Source organism: Chiloscyllium punctatum, chromosome 46 (assembly GCF_047496795.1).
Source record: "Chiloscyllium punctatum isolate Juve2018m chromosome 46, sChiPun1.3, whole genome shotgun sequence".
In the NCBI taxonomy this organism is placed as follows: Eukaryota; Metazoa; Chordata; class Chondrichthyes; order Orectolobiformes; family Hemiscylliidae; genus Chiloscyllium; species Chiloscyllium punctatum.
In genome coordinates, this window is record NC_092784.1 from 41,181,547 (window position 1) to 41,198,889 (window position 17,343).

General features: G+C 46.1%; 1 protein-coding gene across 1 annotated transcript in view; it reads right to left on the reverse strand.

Annotated features, from left to right (window-relative positions):
• Positions 1-10,664, reverse strand: part of LOC140467974 (protein Niban 1-like) — a 61,846-nt gene extending 51,182 nt beyond the window's left edge. The window contains exons 1-2 of the mRNA XM_072564073.1: positions 10,471-10,664; positions 6,502-6,632 (exon numbers count right to left, since the gene is read on the reverse strand). Coding sequence (XP_072420174.1) covers positions 6,502-6,632; positions 10,471-10,525 — 186 coding nt within the window. The 5' untranslated portion in view covers positions 10,526-10,664. The remainder of the gene's footprint in view (positions 1-6,501; positions 6,633-10,470) is intronic.
• Between the last annotated feature and the right edge of the window lie 6,679 nt (positions 10,665-17,343).

The following is a 17,343-nucleotide window of genomic DNA, read 5'->3' on the forward strand; positions in this document are numbered from 1 at the left end:
ATACTCTTCAGATGGTTGGTGTGGACCAGTTGGGCTGAATGGCCTGTTTCACAACAGTAGGAATTCTATGATGATCCTATGGCACTGAGCTAGCAACCTAGATGGCTAGCCCAATGATTTGGGCATGGGGTGGAGGAGGGGTGTGAGATCACATTCCACCATGGGGGCTGGTGGCCCTTAAACCCTTGAATGAGTAAATCTCACAGATTCGTTCATTTTAATTGTTGTGGTAACAACCCATCTGGTAAGGAAATCTGCTCTCCTTACCTGGTCTGACCGAAATAATTCGTCACCACCCTCTGAAAAGACTTGGCAAGTCACTCAGTTGAAAAGAAGTTGGAAAAGGGGCAATAAATTCTGACCTTGCCAGTGATATCCACATCTTATGGACTTCAGTAAGGCATTCGACAAGGTTCCCCATGGGAGACTGGTTATCAAGGTTAGATCTCATGGAATACAGGGAGAACTAGCCATTTGGATACAGAGGGCAGGCATGGTGGCTCAGTGGTTGGGACTGCTGCCTCACAGCACCAAAGACCCGGGTTCAATTCCCACCTCAGGCAACTGTCTGTGTGGAGTTTGCATATTCTCCCCGTGTCTGCGTGGGTTTCCTCCGGGTGCTCCGGTTTCCTCCCACAGTCCAAAAATGTGCAGGTTAGGTAAATTGGCCATGCTAAATTGCCTGTAGTGTTAGGTGAAGGGATAAATGTAGGGGAATGGGTCTGGGTGGGTTGCTCTTCAGAGGGTTGGTGTGGACTTGTTGGACTGAAGGGCCTGTTTCCGCACTGTAAGTAATCTAATCTAATCAGAACTGGCTCAAAGGTAGAAGACAGAGGGTGGTGGTGGAGTGTTATTTTTCAGACTGGAGGCCTGTGACCAGTGGAGTGCCACAAGGATCGGTGCTGGGTCCTCTACTTTGTCATTTACATAAATGATTTGGTTGCGAGCATAAGAGGTACAGTTGTAAGTTTGCAGATGGCACCAAAATTGGAGGTGTAGTGGACAGCGAAGAAGGTTACCTCAGATTACAACAAAATCTTGACCAGATGGGCCAATGGGCTGAGAAGTGGCAGATGGAGTTTAATTCAGATAAATGTGAGGTGCTGCATTTTGGGAAAGCAAATCTTAGCAGGACTTATACACTTAAGGGAGTGTTGCTGAACAAAGAGACCATGGAGTGCAGGTTCATTGCTCCCTGAAAGTGGAGTCGCAGGTAGATAGGATAGTGAAAAAGGCGTTTGGTATGCTTTCCTTTATTGGTCAGAGTATTGAGTACAGGAGTTGGGAGGTCATATTGCTGCTGTACAGGACATTGGTTAGGCCACTGTTGGAATATTGCGTGCAATTCTGGTCTCCTTCCTATCGGAAAGATGTTGTGAAACTTGAAAGGGTTCAGAAGAGACTTATAAGTATGTTGCCAGGGTTGGAGGATTTGAGCTATAGGGAGAGCCTGAATAGGCTGGGGCTGTTTTCCCTGGAGTGTCGGAGGCTGAGGGGTGACCTTATAGAGGTTTACAAAATCATGAGGGGTATGGATAGGATAAATAGACACAGTCCTTTCCCTGGGATTGGGGAGTCCAGAACTAGAGGGCATAGGTTTGGATGAGATGAAAAGATATAAAAGAGACCTAAGGGGCAACTTTTTCAAACAGAGGGTGGTAAGTGTATGGAATGAGCTGCCAGAGGAAGTGGTGGAGGCTGGTACAATTGCAACACTTAAAAGGCATTTGGATGGGTATATGAATAGGAAGGGTTTGGAGGGATATGGGCCGGGTGCTGGCAGGTGGGACTAGATTGGGTTGGGATATCTGGTGGGCATGGACGGGTAGGACCAAAGGGTACATCTCTAGGACTCTGTGACTCCTCTGACAGAAAAATGCTCCCATGTCCTGGCATTATTTGGCTAACACTTCCTTCCTTCTGATGCATTACCTTCCCACCCTGACTGGAAAATGAATTGTCTCATTGTCCATTGTATCCATTGATCTCCTCATTCCCAATTTATTTCTCTTCAGTAAAGAGGCATCTTCAAATGATTTGGAAAAGAAAAAATGCAATCTTTATCTCAGTGGAGCCTTCCAAGTGAAGGCCTCAAGAATGGGTTGCGTATGGGTTCCTTCACATTAGCCATCGAACAGAACCTTCAGGATTCAGTATTTATAGTTTGGGTGGCTGGCTTGTGACAGTGACACCAACAGTGTGGGTTCAATTTCTGCACTGACTGAGGGTCACCATAAAGGACTCTCCTTCTCAGCCTCTCCCCTCGCCTGAGTTACGGTGACCCTTAGGTTATGGTGACTCTCTGGTCCAATAGGACAGTGGAGACTTTACCATTCTACATTCAATAGTCATAGAGCACAGCAACAGACCCTTTGTTCCAACCAGACCATGCCAACTATAATCCCAAACTAAACTGGTCCCACTTGCCTGCACTTAGCCCACATCCCTCCAACCATTTCTTATTCATGTACTTATCCAAATGTCTTTTAAACATTGTAACTGTACTGCATTCATCACACCTTCTGGAGGTTCACTCTATACATGACCCCCTCTCTGTAAAAAAAAATTGCCCCTCATGTCTTTTTCAAATTTTTCTCCTCTCACCTCTAGTCTTGAAATCCACCACCCTAGTGAAAAGACACCTGCCATTCACCTTATCTACACCCCTTATAAACCTCCATAAGGTGAACCCTCAACATCCTACACTTCAGTGAGAAAAGTCACAGCCTATCCAGCTTCTCCCCATATCGACGTTTTCCCCTTTCCGCCTTCCACAAAGACCGTTCCCTCCGTGACTACCTGGTCAGGTCCACGCCCCTCTACAACCCACCCTCCCATCCTGGCACCTTCCCCTGCCACCGCAGGAATTGCAAAACCTGCGCCCACACCTCCTCCCTCACCTCTATCCAAGGCCCTAAAGGAGCCTTCCACATCCATCAAAGTTTCACCTGCACATCCACCAATATCATTTATTGTATCCGTTGCTCCCGTGCGGTTTCCTCTACATTGGGGAGACTGGGCGTCTCCTAGCAGAGCGCTTTAGGGAACATCTCCGGGACACCCGCACCAATCAACCACACCGCGCCGTGGCCCAACATTTCAACTCCCCCTCCCACTCTGCCACTCCCTCACCACCTGACGCCTGGAGGAAAAACGCCTCATCTTCCGCCTCGGAACACTTCAACCCCAGGGCATCAAGTTTCCTCATTTCCCCTTCCCCCACCTCACCCCAGTTCCAAACTTCCAGCTCAGCACTGTCCCTATGTCTTGTCCTACCTGCCTATCTTCTTTTCCACCTATTCACTTACCCTCCTCCCTGACCTATCACCTTCATCCTCACCCCCACTCACCTATTGTACTCTATGCTACTTTCTCCCCACCCCCATCCTCCTCTCATTTATCTCTCCAACCTTCAGGCACTCTGCCTGTATTCCTGATGAAGGGCTTTTGCCCGAAATGTCGATTTTCCTGCTCCTCGGATGCTGCCTGAACTGCTGTGCTTTTCCAGCACCACACTAATCCAGAATCTGGTTTCCAGCATTTGCAGTCAGATTATTAAACTGGAAAGAGTGCAGAAGAAACTTACAAGGATATTGCCAGGATTCAAGGGTCTGACTTCTAGGGAGAGGTTGGACAAGCTAGGAGTTTTGTCTTTAGTGTGTACGAAATTGAGGTGAGGGGGGACTTTGTAGAAGTGTATAAGATCATGAGAGGCATGGATAGAGTGAATGCACTCAGTCTTTTTCTCAGGGTTGGAGAATCGAGGACTAGAGGGCATAAGGTTAGATGGGAAAGAATAAAAGGGATGGCATTTTTATTTTGAGGGTGATACGCATATGGAATGAGCTGCCAGTGGAAGTGGTTGAGGTGGGTACATTAACAACATTGAAAAGGCATTTGGACAAATACATGGACAGGAGAGGTTTCAAAGGATATGGATCAAGTGCAGGGAAATGGGGTTAGCGTGGATGGACAGTTTAGTTGGCATGGAGCAGTTTGGGCCTAAGGGCCTGTCTCTGTGCTGTAGGAGTGAAATCGACGTTTCAGGCAAAAGCCCTTCATCAGGAATAAAGGCAGTGAGCCTGAAGCATGGAGAGATAAACTAGAGGAGGGTGGGGGTGGGGAGAGAGTAGCATAGAGTACAATGGGTGAGTGGGGGAGGAGATGAAGGTGATAGGTCAAGGAGGAGAGGATATGCTGGATTAGTGGTGCTGGAAGAGCACAGCAGTTCAGGCAGCATCCAACGAGCAGCGAAATCGAAGTTTCGGGCAAAAGCCCTTCAGGAGGAGAGGGTGGAGTGGACAAGTCGGACAAGTCAAGGAGACAGTGCTGAGCTGGAACCCTCTAGCTTATCTCTCCATGCTTCAGGCTCACTGCCTTTATTCCTGATGAAGGGCTTTTGCCCGAAACGTCAATTTCGCTGCTCGTTGGATGCTGCCTGAACTGCTGTGCTCTTCCAGCACCACTAATCCAGTATTTGCTTTCCAGCATCTGCAGTCATTCTTTTTACATGTGCCGATCCAGATCCTCTATCTAAACCTGTCGCCTGTTTTCCAAGGATCTGTATCCCTCTGCTCCCTGCCCATTCACTTCTAGGGAGAGGTTGGACAAGCTAGGAGTTTTGTCTTTAGTGTGTACGAAATTGAGGTGAGGGGGGACTTTGTAGAAGTGTATAAGATCATGAGAGGCATGGATAGAGTGAATGCACTCAGTCTTTTTCTCAGGGTTGGAGAATCGAGGACTAGAGGGCATAAGGTTAGATGGGAAAGAATAAAAGGGATGGCATTTTTATTTTGAGGGTGATACGCATATGGAATGAGCTGCCATTCATGTCTAGCCCATTCATGTATCTGTCTAGATATATCTTAAATGATGCTATCGTGTCTGCCCCTACCACTTCCGCTGGCAATTAGTTCCAGGCACCCAGCACCCTCTGCATAAACAACTTTCCACACATATTTCCCTTAAATCTTTCCCCTCTGACCTTGAACTCGTGACCCCTGATAATTGAGTTCCGCACTCTGGGACAAAGCTTCTTGCTATCCACCCTGTCTATACTTCTCATGATTTTGTAGGCCTCAATCAGGTTTCCCCTTCAACCTCCGCCTTTCTAATGAAAATATTCCTAATCTACTCAATCGCTCTTCGTAGCTAGCACCCTCCGTACCAGGCAACATCCTGGTGAACCTCCTCTCCAAAGCATCCACATCCTTGTGGTAATGTGGTGACCAGAACTGTACACAGTGTTCCAAATGTGGCCGAACCAAAGTCCTATACAACTTTAATATAACTCTATGATTTTATGACTCTATAACTCAAACCCTCTATTCCCAGTAGCATCCTGGTAAATCTCTTCTGAAATGTCTCCAGCTTTATAATATCCTTCCTATAAAGGGCAACCAGAACTACACACAGTACTCCAGAAGAGGCCTCACCAACCTCAACACAATATCTCAACTCCTATACTCAAAAGCAATGAAGGCAAGTGCACTAAAGACCTCCTGAACCATCCTGTCTACGTATGACACAAACTTCAAAGAATTATGTACCTGAATCTCTAAGTGTCTCTCTGTTCTACACTACCCAAGGCCCTATTTTTCATTTTATAATCCTGCCCTTGTTTGTTTTACCAAAGTGCAATACCTTACACTTATCCAAATTAAACTCCAACTGCCACTCCTCAGCTCATTGACTAATAGATCAAGATCTCTTTTTAATTATGGTCAGGCCTGGACTTCCTCAGATATCAATTGAGGAGTACAATCTAACATTTCCTCTGGGGATGAGTCTGTGCAGGGAATTTATTTTGGGTGATCACTGGCATTTTTCTTAATTCTTTCATGAGATCTGAGCATTAATGACAAGGCCGATGTCCTGAATAGGCCTCACTTGCTCACTAGGCCTAGAAGGTGGTTACGAATCGACCTCATTGCTGAGATTCTAGCATCACATCAGGAGAAGACCAAGTAAAAATGGCAGATGACTTTCCCTAAAGGCCATTAGTCAACAAGGTGGGTTTTCACAGCAACTGATAATAATTTTAAAACAAGAAAGAAAAACCTGTTTGGACACCCCTCTATGAGAGGTGGGACTTAGACTGGCTGGCCTAGTGATAGAGACACTACCACTGTGCCTCAAGAGCCCCCATTACAGTTTATAATCAGATCTGTTATGACACATCTTGCGGCTGTGTGGGACTTGAACCCAATTTCCCGAGGCAGAGGTAGGAACACCACTATGGCACCATGAAACTCTTCGTGGTTGATAATAATTTAATGGTTACCAAAGTTATTGGCACAAGCTATTTGGTGGGATTGGAACCTGTGCAAATTTGGGCCGTGGATTATTAACACAGCAACGTTATCTGTCCACGCCTACCACCCCTCAGGGTGGGTTCACTCTTAACTAGTTACCCCTCTCCTTGCATCATGAGGCAATCAGCCAAGCCAGGACAATGCCAGTAAAGCCCAAGGTTTGGCCTGGCAGGTGCAGGACTCCCACCTTGTTTCGCAGTAATTGGGGAGCTTGGCTTGGTCGTGGCTCCACCTCATTCCAGACTTTGTTGAGAACAGCCACGATGTTTTGTCCCCGACAGTGAGGGCGTATGTCATTCAAGAGAATATCAGCCCGACCTGAGGAGACAACAGACAGAGCATAGAGTTAGTTAGTGTCACTGGAAAGCAGCCAGAATGGTTACTGGTTAGCAGCTTTCTCCCAGCCAGAAACACCAATTACACAGTGAGCCCACTGTGAAGGCAGTCCCAACAGACCCAGAGTGTTCCCCAGTGAATTACAACAATAATCCCAATAAACCCATTAGATAGCCCGACAGAAAGCCCCGCAGGCTGCTTCCAGTAAATCAGACTGTTCCCCAATAAATCAGACTGTCCCCAGTAACCCACCACAGGAATACCATTAAACACAGAAGAAAACCCCAGTAAATCCACGCTATTCCTCAGTAAACTTACCAGCACGATTCAAATAAATTCCTAGGTAATCCCCTCTTTGTAAAACTTTCTGAACCAATGATAAACAAAGTGAGGGGTAGATGACTGGGTTCTGGGAAGTCACTTTGGCTCATATATAACCCTTATACTGATTGCCTCATGATGCAAGGAGAGGGGTAACTAGTTAAGAGTGAACCCACCCTGAGGGGTGGTAGGCGTGGACAGATAATGTTGCTGTGTTAATAATCCACGGCCCAAATTTGCACAGGTTCCAGTCCCACCAAATAGCTTGCGCCAATAAATTTGGTAACCATTAAATTATTATCAACCTCTAAGAGTTTCACGGTGCCATAGTGGTGTTCCTACCTCTGCCCCAGGAAAGTTACATAGTTTCTAAATAAAAGAGGCTAAGAACAGGGCAGTCAGTGCCTCCCTGCTTAAATAAAGAAGGTCACGCGACAGGAATGAAGGACAACTGGATCCTGGTTTGTTTTGGGACAAACAGCAGTGCCTGGTCCTGTCAAAGCGGGTGGAAGCGATGCTGTATAAATGTTGGAGGTTGTCTGACTCGCTCAGTCAATGCTCCCTGAACTGATCACTGCCCCATGTCAAGGACAGAGCCACTGCTTTGACATTTATTAATGAGTAACATTACAGGTGAAAACATTCAATTCAATCCCAAAAGTTGAAGTTCCAAATGTATTACTGAGTGGTGTCACTGTGATGAAAATCATAATCTGCACTTGATTTTGTCAGGAAAGTTTAAATGTCATAAATTTGCTTTGCCAGTTTTTACGCAAGAAATACATTTTAAAAAAATTATTGGTATTAGAAGGCAGTTGTTAGCAAACTGAGCCCTCTGATGGAGAGAGATTGAGCACACTGAGCCTGGACTCTCTCGAGTTTTGAACAGTGAGAGGTGAAACATACAGCATTCTTCATGGGTATGACATGATGGATGCAGAAAACATGGTTCTAAACCTACCGTACCGTGACTCTAGGACCAGGGGATTCTGTCACAGGATTAGGGATCAGCCATTTAGCACTGAGCAGAGGAGACATTTCTTCACCCAGAGGCTGGTGATTCTTTAAGAGGGCTGTAGATGTTCAATCACCAAGCAGTTAAAGAGTCATACACAGAAACAGACTCTGGTCCAACCAGTCTATGCCAGTCATAATCCCAAATTAAACTAGTCCCGCTTTCCTATTCATGTACTTATCCAAATATCTCTTAAATGTTGTAGCTGTACTTACACCCATTACTTTCTCTGGCGGTTCATTCCACACACAACCCACTCTCTAGGTTAAAAAAAATGCCCCCATGTCTTCTTTAAATCTTTCCTCTCTCATCTTAAAAATATGCCCCCCAGTCTTGAACTCCTCCACCTTAGGGGTAAGACAACTGTCATTCACCTTATCTATGCCCCTCATGATTTTATAAAGCTCTATAAGGTCACCCCTTCACTTCCTACTCTCCAGTGAAAAACATTTCCAGCCTATCCAGCCTCTCCTTATAACCCTCCATTCCCAGAAAAATCCTGCTCTTCTGAACCCTTCCAGCTTAATAAGATCCTTCCTAAAACAGGGCGACCAGAACCGTACAAAGTACACCAGAAGAATAAGTTCAGGATGGAAATAGGTATCAAAAGGTAACAAGGGATATGGGGATAGTGTGGTGAAATGGTCTTGAGATGGAAGATCACACGTGGCCTAGTTTGGTGGTGGAACAGGCTCCTATGTTAAACCAGAATCATAAACCTAGTAAGCAAATCAACTTCACAAAGCCAGCCAAATGCAACAAACAACTCGAGCTCCACCCAATTCCCCAATGAGCCATGACAGTTGTGGTTGTCTAGAGTTATACAGTCGTAGAGATGTACAGCACAGAAACAGACTCTTCGGTCCAACTCATTCACATTGACTCGATATCTTAAATTAATCTAGTCCCATCTGCCAGCATTTGGCCAATATCCCTCTAAACGCTTCTTATTCATATATCCATCCAGATGCCTTTAAAAACTGTAATTGTATCAGCCTCCACCAATTCCTCTGGCAGCTCATTCCACACACACATGACCCTCTGCTAGTGGGAAGTTTGTACAAAGGAGCTGTGATCAGCAGGTCTGCCCGTCTTTTTTACAATTTGAACTATGTGGTTATCAACCAAGCAAATGTTAATTGTGAGTGAGATCGTGTGATGTGAGAATGACAAATGCAACCAAGATTATGTTTTTGGCAATGAGAACAATTTCAAGTACGCAACTTTGTAACTAAGAATCACAGGCTGGGGTTGAAAAACAGAACCAGCAACTATGCTTGCCGTCTAGAATCTGTCCACTGTCTGCATCTCACTGTCATAGCGATATACTGCACCTGTATCTCATGGTCACAGAGATACCCTGTCACAGATATTTAACTCACCTGTACCTCACTATTACAGAAAGACATTGCGATACACTGCACCTGAACTCACTGTCACAGAAATACACTGCACCCGTGTCTCACTGTCACTGAGATTTAGTGCACTTGTATCTCACTACCAGTGGGCTGAATGGCTGGTGTGTGATGCAGAGTGATGCACAGTGTGGGTTCAATTCCTGCACTGGCTGAGACTACCCTGAAGGACTCTCATTCTCAGGCATAGTGACCCTCAGATTAACCCACCACCAGTTATCTCTCTCTCTCTTTCTAATGGGAAAGTAGCCCCCGAGCTGGTAGAACTATGGCAACTTTACCTTTTCAATTCTGTTCATATTCCTTAGACATGCAGAACAAACAAACCCACAGCATTTATTACTTGTCCAAGACTACATTTACAGTATTACTGCTGTGCGAATCTGTGCTTCTATAAGTCACAAATGCAGTTTGGTTCAGTACAGTAAAATATCAAGGAAACGAATTTTGGAGTTTGACTCTATTCAAACAAACCAAAGACATCTCTTACTTGAACCAGACTGTAGTTACATACATTTAAGGCACTAAGTGACTGATAATGGAATAGACCCCATTTACTTTTTACTGTCACAGAAAGATCTGCATGGTGTTCTAGTCTCAATATCTGAGCCGCCCTGTGACAAACGACAGCAAAACCTACATTTGTCAGAGTGATAGTGACACTTCAATTTGTCACGGAGATCCTTGATAAAACACGAGCTACAGGTGATTAAACTGTTAAAGGTCAAAATTTAAGCAACTTCAAGATGAATGCTGGGTATTTGCCAAGAAATGGGATTTAAACACAGACAATGCTGTCAGTGCACACAATGACAGCAGGTTATTATATCAGATGTTCCACTTCTACAGCCCATGGTTTTGCTGTTTAGTTTTAACTTCCACCAGCTGCAGGTTGGCTTCTGAGTGTGGGAAAGCCGATATCCTGGAGATTATTATCTAAAAGGTGTTGGCTAACATCAGCCAAGGTTTAACAATGGGGGAATACAATGGGTGCAGTGCCCCTTTTATTCGTCCATATGCAAGAGCAGCCTCCAAAGCCCATCTGAGTATGAACTAAAGCCCTGCTCACCTTTCAGATAGTCGCGCATCCGTTGATCCAGTTGTGTGGAAAAATTCAAACCCATCGCTGTTGGGAGAGGAGTCCAAATCGCACAGAGGGCTGGGAGTGGGAAGGGGGAGGAGGAGGAGGAGGGTGGTAGGGGGTCACCAGGCGTTGCTCCCGAGCTGGTTGCTTAGTGATTCTCACCGGGAACTCCTTGGTCTCCTGATGCGTGAGGCAGAACTATTCCCCAGCATCGTTCAGAGCAACCTATCATCAGAGTGAGTCAGTTCATGAATATGTAAGAGTGTCTCACATTACTGTGAGCAGCAATCACCCCGGCACTGATTGCTTTGACGTGTTTATCTTCCCCTCCCTGCCCTCTGGACGTTTCAGGGCAGGGAATGCCAGGCATAAAATGTGACCCCGTTTACCGCTGACAGCAGACAACGCCTCTCCCTCCCTGGTCGGTGCCCAGGGTCTGTACCCCAATGTGCTCCCTGTGCTCACGGACTGCACTAACTGAGCTACCTCTGCAAGGTGGGTAGGATTAGACAACAGGAAGGCTCAACTTTCAAGTCGACCACAGCAACTGGTGGGAGTTTCTGAGCATACTTACAAATCCAATAAGCTGTAACCCCAAAGTGTAATGATGTGGATTCACATCCGGCAGTTTCAGGAATCCGCCAGTGCACCTGCTTGTGGAATGTGGCTGGTTCACATTCCCATCATCAGCTGATTTCAGGAGGTTTTGCAGACCCTACTCACATGCTGGAGTCAGGTTTATGTCCTTTACTCTGCAAGGTATGTGCTGTTTCCAATGAAATATCATGACAAGTCCTCGTTGACCTTGTAAAGAGCGACAGAGTATTGGCTCACATGTTTATATGTCACATGTTTATTATCATGAGCTTTCATCATTGTTCAGAATCCTTTTCTTGTGTCACTTGCAAGTGGTCCAGCTCTATCACAGCTTATTCAGGTGACATGGTAGCTCAGTGGTTAGCACTGCTGCCTCACAGCGTCAGGGATCTTAGTTCAATTCCAGCCTTAGGCGACTGCCTACATAGGCTTCTCCTATGTGCTCTGATTTCCTCTCACAGTCCAAAGATGTGCCGATTAGATGGATTGGCCATGCTAAATTGCCAGGATGCCAACTTGTGGATCATTTCAGAGACCATCTCTGGGACAGCCGCACCAATCAACCCCATCGCCCCGTGGCTGAACATTTCAACTCTCCCTCCCACTCCACCAAGGACATGCAGACCCTGGGTCTCCTCCATCGCCAAACCCTAACCACCCGACACCTGGAGGAAGAACACCTCATCTTCCACCTTGGGACACTGCAACCACACAGGATCAATGTAGATTTCACCAGTTTCCTCATTTCCACTCCCCGCACATTATCCCTGTCCCAAGCCTCCAACATGGCACTGTCCTCCTGACCTGTCCATCACCTTTCCCATCTATCCACTCCACTCACCTCTCCGACCTATCATCTTCTCACCCACCTTCATCTACCTCTCACATTCCCAGCTACATTCCCCCAGCATCACCCCCCTCCCATTTGTCTCTCAACCCCCTGGCCCACAAGCCTCATTCCTGATGAAGGGCTTATGCCCGAAACGTCGATTCTCCTGCTCCTCGGATGCTGCCTGACCGGATGTGTTTTTCCAGCACCACACTCTCGACTCTGATCTCTCGTTCTCACTTTCTCTTGGAATAAAGAAGGAAACTGTTAACTCCATCGGTTCACTAATGCACATTAGGGAAGGAATCCTGCTGCAATATGAACAAAAATTGTTGGAAAGACACAACAGAATTTTTCCAGCAATTTCTGTTTTTTGTTCCTGACTTCCAGTACCTCATAGTTTTTTTTTGTTTAAGGAAATTTGCCATCCTTACCTGTTCTGGCCTACATGTGACTCCACATCCACAGCAATGTGGTTGACTCGAAGCTGGGGCAATTAAGGACAGGCAAGAAATGCTGTCTTAGCCAGTGACTCCCACCTACGAAAAAAAAACACTTTGCAGAGGAGCTGTATGAAATAACTCCGCAGAGGCTGGTATCCTGTCACCGAGTGCACCCTTTATTTACATGTGGAGAGTCTTTGATGCTGATCCAGCTCCCTCAGAGCCAGCTCTCAGAGTGAGCAGAACCCCTAACACTCCTGTTTATATCTGTCAGCCAGGACTCCCTGATTGGACCAGTTTAACAGGTCCAATCAGGGAATTCATATTCTCTGAGGTCCATCTGGCTGACCTTGTTACAATCTGTACACGGTACAGATGAATGCTGGCTAGTTTTGAATGTACACATCCGTGCAACAACAGCTTGTATTTGCACAGTGCCTTTATATTTCCATCATAGAAACATGGAAAACAGGAACAGCAATAGATCATTCAGCCCATTGAGCCTGCTGCACGATTTAAAACAATCATGGCTGATCCTCTATCTCAATACCATACTACATGCTCTCCCAATGCCTCTTTCCCGACACCTTTAGTCTCTTGAAACCCATCTATTTCTTTCTTAAATTGTCTTAGCTGCCACAGTATTCTACGGTAGAGAATTCCAGAGATTAACCAGCCTTCGAGTGAAGACATTTCTTCTTATCTCAGTCAGAAGGACCTGTGCCATATCATGAGTCCAAGCTCCCTTGTTCTGGAACTCCGAGACCAGGGGAATCATCACTCTGTATCCAGCTCGTCTAGCCCTGTTGGGGTTTTATACGTTTCATTGAGATATGCTCTCATTCTTGTCAACTCCAGATCCAGATAAGCCAGCCTTATCTCGTACAACAAGCCTGCCATCCCAGGAATCAGTCTGGTGAGTATTCACTGCTCTCCGTTCATGGAAAGCATATCTTTTCTTAGGTAAGTAGACCAAAGTTATTGCCTTATTGCAAATGCCCCATGCATTTAGGTATAGCATCCTTAAACTTGTCTTCTTGACATTTTGTCACATTATTTTACACCACTAGTCCTCGTTTCCTCAAGCTTACACTTTTGCTTTTGTCTTTTCTACCTTTCTTTTCCAAATTTGTTTCCCTCCTTCTTGTGTGCCTGCTTAGATCCCAATCAGGTCAGCTGATCAAAACCTTGGTTAAAGAAATTCAGTGGTATTATCATAGCTGAATCCCCCACGATCAGCATCCTGGAGGTTACCATTGACCAGAAACTGAATTGGACTCGGCTTGTCACATACACTGTGACTACAAAAGCAGATCGGGGCTGGGTATCCTGTAGCGAGTAACTCACATCCTGCTCCCCAATCCATCATCTGTCCATCATCTACAAAGATTAGATTAGATTAGACTCCCTACAGTGTGGAAACAGACCCTTCAGCCCAACAAGTCCACACCGACCCTCCGAAGAGTAACCCGACCCCCTCTGACTAATGCACCTAACCCTACGGGCAATTTAGCATGGCCAATTCACCTGACCTGCACATCTTTGGACGGTGGGAGGAAACCGGCGCACCCGGAGGAAACCCACGCAGATACGGGGAGATTGTGCAAACTCCACACAGACAGTTGCCCGAGGCTGGAATCGAACCTGGGTCCCTGATGCTGTGAGGCAGCAGTACTAACCACTATGCCACCCTAAAGAGTTGATTAGATTACCTACAGTGTGGAAACAGGCCCTTTCGCCCAACAAGTCCACACTGGTCCTCCGAAGAGTAACCACCCAGACCCATTTCTCTCTGACTAATGCACCTAACACTACGGACAATTTAGCATGGCCAATTCACCTGACCTGCACATCTTTGGACTGTGGGAGGAAACTGGAGCACCTGGAGGAAACCCACGCAGACACAGGGAAAATGTGCGAACTCCACACAGACAGTTACCCAAGGCAGGAGTTGAACCTGGGTCCCTGGTGCTATGAGGCTGTAGTGCTAACTACTGAGCCACCATGTCACCCTATGAAGCAGTGTGATGTGAAGAGAGGCAATGGCCTAGCTAGACTATTAATCCAGAGACACAGGTAATGTTCCACGGACCTGGGTTCGAATCCCACCATGGCAGAGGATGAAGTTTGAACTGAAAAAGAGATTCCAGAATTAAGAGTCTAATAATGACCATGAAACTATTATTGTCAGGAAAAGCCTGTCTGGTTCACAAATGCCCTTATGGGAAGGAAATTGCCATCCTTACCTGGTCTGAACTACATATGATTCCAGAACCACAGCAATGTGATTGACTCTTAACTGTCCTCTGGGCACTTAGGAATGGGCAATAAATGCTGGACTAGCCAACGATGCCCACATGCCAGGAATGAAGAACAATATACTCCCCACTTGTCAGGATGATTGCAGCTCTAACAATTTAAGAAGCTTGATGTTATACAGGAGAAAGCTGTCTGCTTAACTGGAACAACTCTCTCTACCTCTGACACTCAGTAATAGCAGTGTATAAAGATGCAGTGCAGAAATTCACCAATTCACCTTCCAAACCTGTGGCCTCTGCCAGTTAGAAAAAGAATGGCAACAGATACATGGGAACACTACCACCTGCAGGTTCCCACTGAGCCACTCACCACAGTGACTTGGAAACATATACTGCTGTCCCTTCACTGTCACTGGGTCCAAATCCAGGAACTCCCTCCCTAACAGGATTGTGGGTTTACATGGAGACAGGCACAGAAATCACAGCTCTGGTGTTGTTCCTGGCCTGAAATCCTCAGCTTGGCCTCCAGGACCATGGCACCGACCACAACCAAAGCACACCAGCGCTGCACCCCCACCTCCCCTCCACCAGCACAGTGGCTTTGCCCTTGTGACCTGTGGGTAATTGCCCTGGTCCCCTTGACCCAAGTACAGCAGGCCTCTGGTTGTTGGGCCCTGATTTCCCCCCCATACCAGACCCTGGGTTTACACCCCATGGACTGCAATGGTTAAGAAGGTTGCTCACAACCACCTGCTCAAGAGCAATTAGGGATAGGGAAATACATGACATGTAGCTAACACTACTCACCTCCTGTGAATAAACTTAGAGTGGCATGATGGCTCATTGGTTGACACAGCTACCTTACAGTTCCAGGGACCTGGGTTTGATTCCAAACTCGGGTGGCTATCTGTGTGGAGTTTGCACATTCTCCCTGTGTCTGTTTGGGGAGTATTGAATGATTGGTGGAGATGGAACCTGTAGAGAGAGAGAGAGAAAGATTGAGAGAGAGAGAGAGAGAGAAAAAACAGCAGTTGGGCAGACAAAGGCATAGATAATAGTGAGCAAGGGGAGAAACTAGTTGGGGCCCATGAGTGGGTGAAATGGCTTGGCTGTCCTGACAGGATAATATTAAGCTGATGATCTGGAGATGCCGGTGTTGGGCTGGGGTGGAAAAAGTTAAAAATCACACAACTCCAGGTTATAGTCCAACAGGTTTATTTGGAATCACTAGTCTTTGGAGCGCTGCTCCTTCATCAGGTGGTTGTGGAGTATAAGATCGCGAGACACAGAATTTATAGCAAAAGTTTACAGCGTGATCTGACTGAAATTATATATCGAAAAATACCGGGATTGTTTGTTTTTTTAATTGACCATGTTGGTTTCAGTTCTTTCATATGTAAATCCCAGAACTTTTTAAAAAAGTTATATTCTCAAGTGTGCCTTAACAATATATGCCATGTCGGCTCAAATAATGCATTGAAAGTGTGAGGTGCCCTGTGTGAGGCTGTCTGTGCCCCAGTGTTCAGACTGATTCTATTTCTAAAATAGGGATTTACAGAACCTTACATGAATTCATGCAATTCTTGAGCAAAATAAAATGTAATCCGCCAGTACAAATTCATCCCACAAACTTAGATATATGTGTGTGTGTGTGTGTGTGGGGGGGGGTGTGTGTGTGTGTTGGGTGGTATGAGCATCTGTGAGCGAGTGTGTGTATGTGTGTGAGTGTGAGTGTAAAGGGGTATAAGTCTGTGAAAGGGTGCTTGTGTGGGTGTGAGTGTGGGTGGTGTGTATGTGTGTATGAGAGAGAGCTTGTGTATGAGAGAGGGTCTGTGTGAGTGTATGGTTCTGTAGGTGTGTGTGTGTGTGTGTATTCATGCAGTTTGTGAGCGAAATGAAATGTAATTCGGCAAGTACAAATTCACCCCATAAACTTATATCTGTGTGCGAGCATGTGGGTGGGTGTTTGTGGGGGTGCATGAGTGTCTCTGAGAGGGTGGCATATGTTAGTAGGAGTGTGAGTGTGTATGTGTGAGTATATGAGAGAGGGTCTGTTGGAGAGTGTGTGTGTGTGTGTCTGTGTGTGTGTGTGTATGTGTGTGTGTGTGTGTGTGTATGGTGCAGAGAGCTAACCTATAGTGTGACATGAACCCAAGGTCCCAGTTGAGGCCCTCCCTATGGGTACCGAACTTTGCTATCAGCCTCTGCTCGGACACTTTTCACTGTTGCCTGTCCCAAAGTCCGCCTTGGAGGACGGTCTAAGGTTGAATATCCTGGACCGCTGAAGTGTTCTCCAACTGGGAGGGAACACTCCTGTCTATTGATTGTTGTGTGGTGTCCATCCATCTGGTGCTGTAGCCTCTGCTGGGTTTCCCCAATGTACCATGCCTCAGGGCATCCTTGCCTACAGCATATGAAATTGGCAACGTTGGCCACACACACACACACACGTTTGTGGGATGAATTTGTACTTGCCGAATTACATTTTATTTCGCTCATAAACTGCATGAATCCATGTAAGATTCTGTAACTCCCTTTTTTAGATTAGATTCAGTCTGAACACCGAGGTACAGACAGCCTCACACAGGGCACCTCACACCTTCAATACATTATCTGGGCCAACATGGCACCTATTGTTAAAGTTCACTTGAGAACGTAACTTTAAAAAAAGTTTGGGGATTTATATATGAAAGAACTGAAACAAACATGGTCAATTAAAAGACAAGAGACT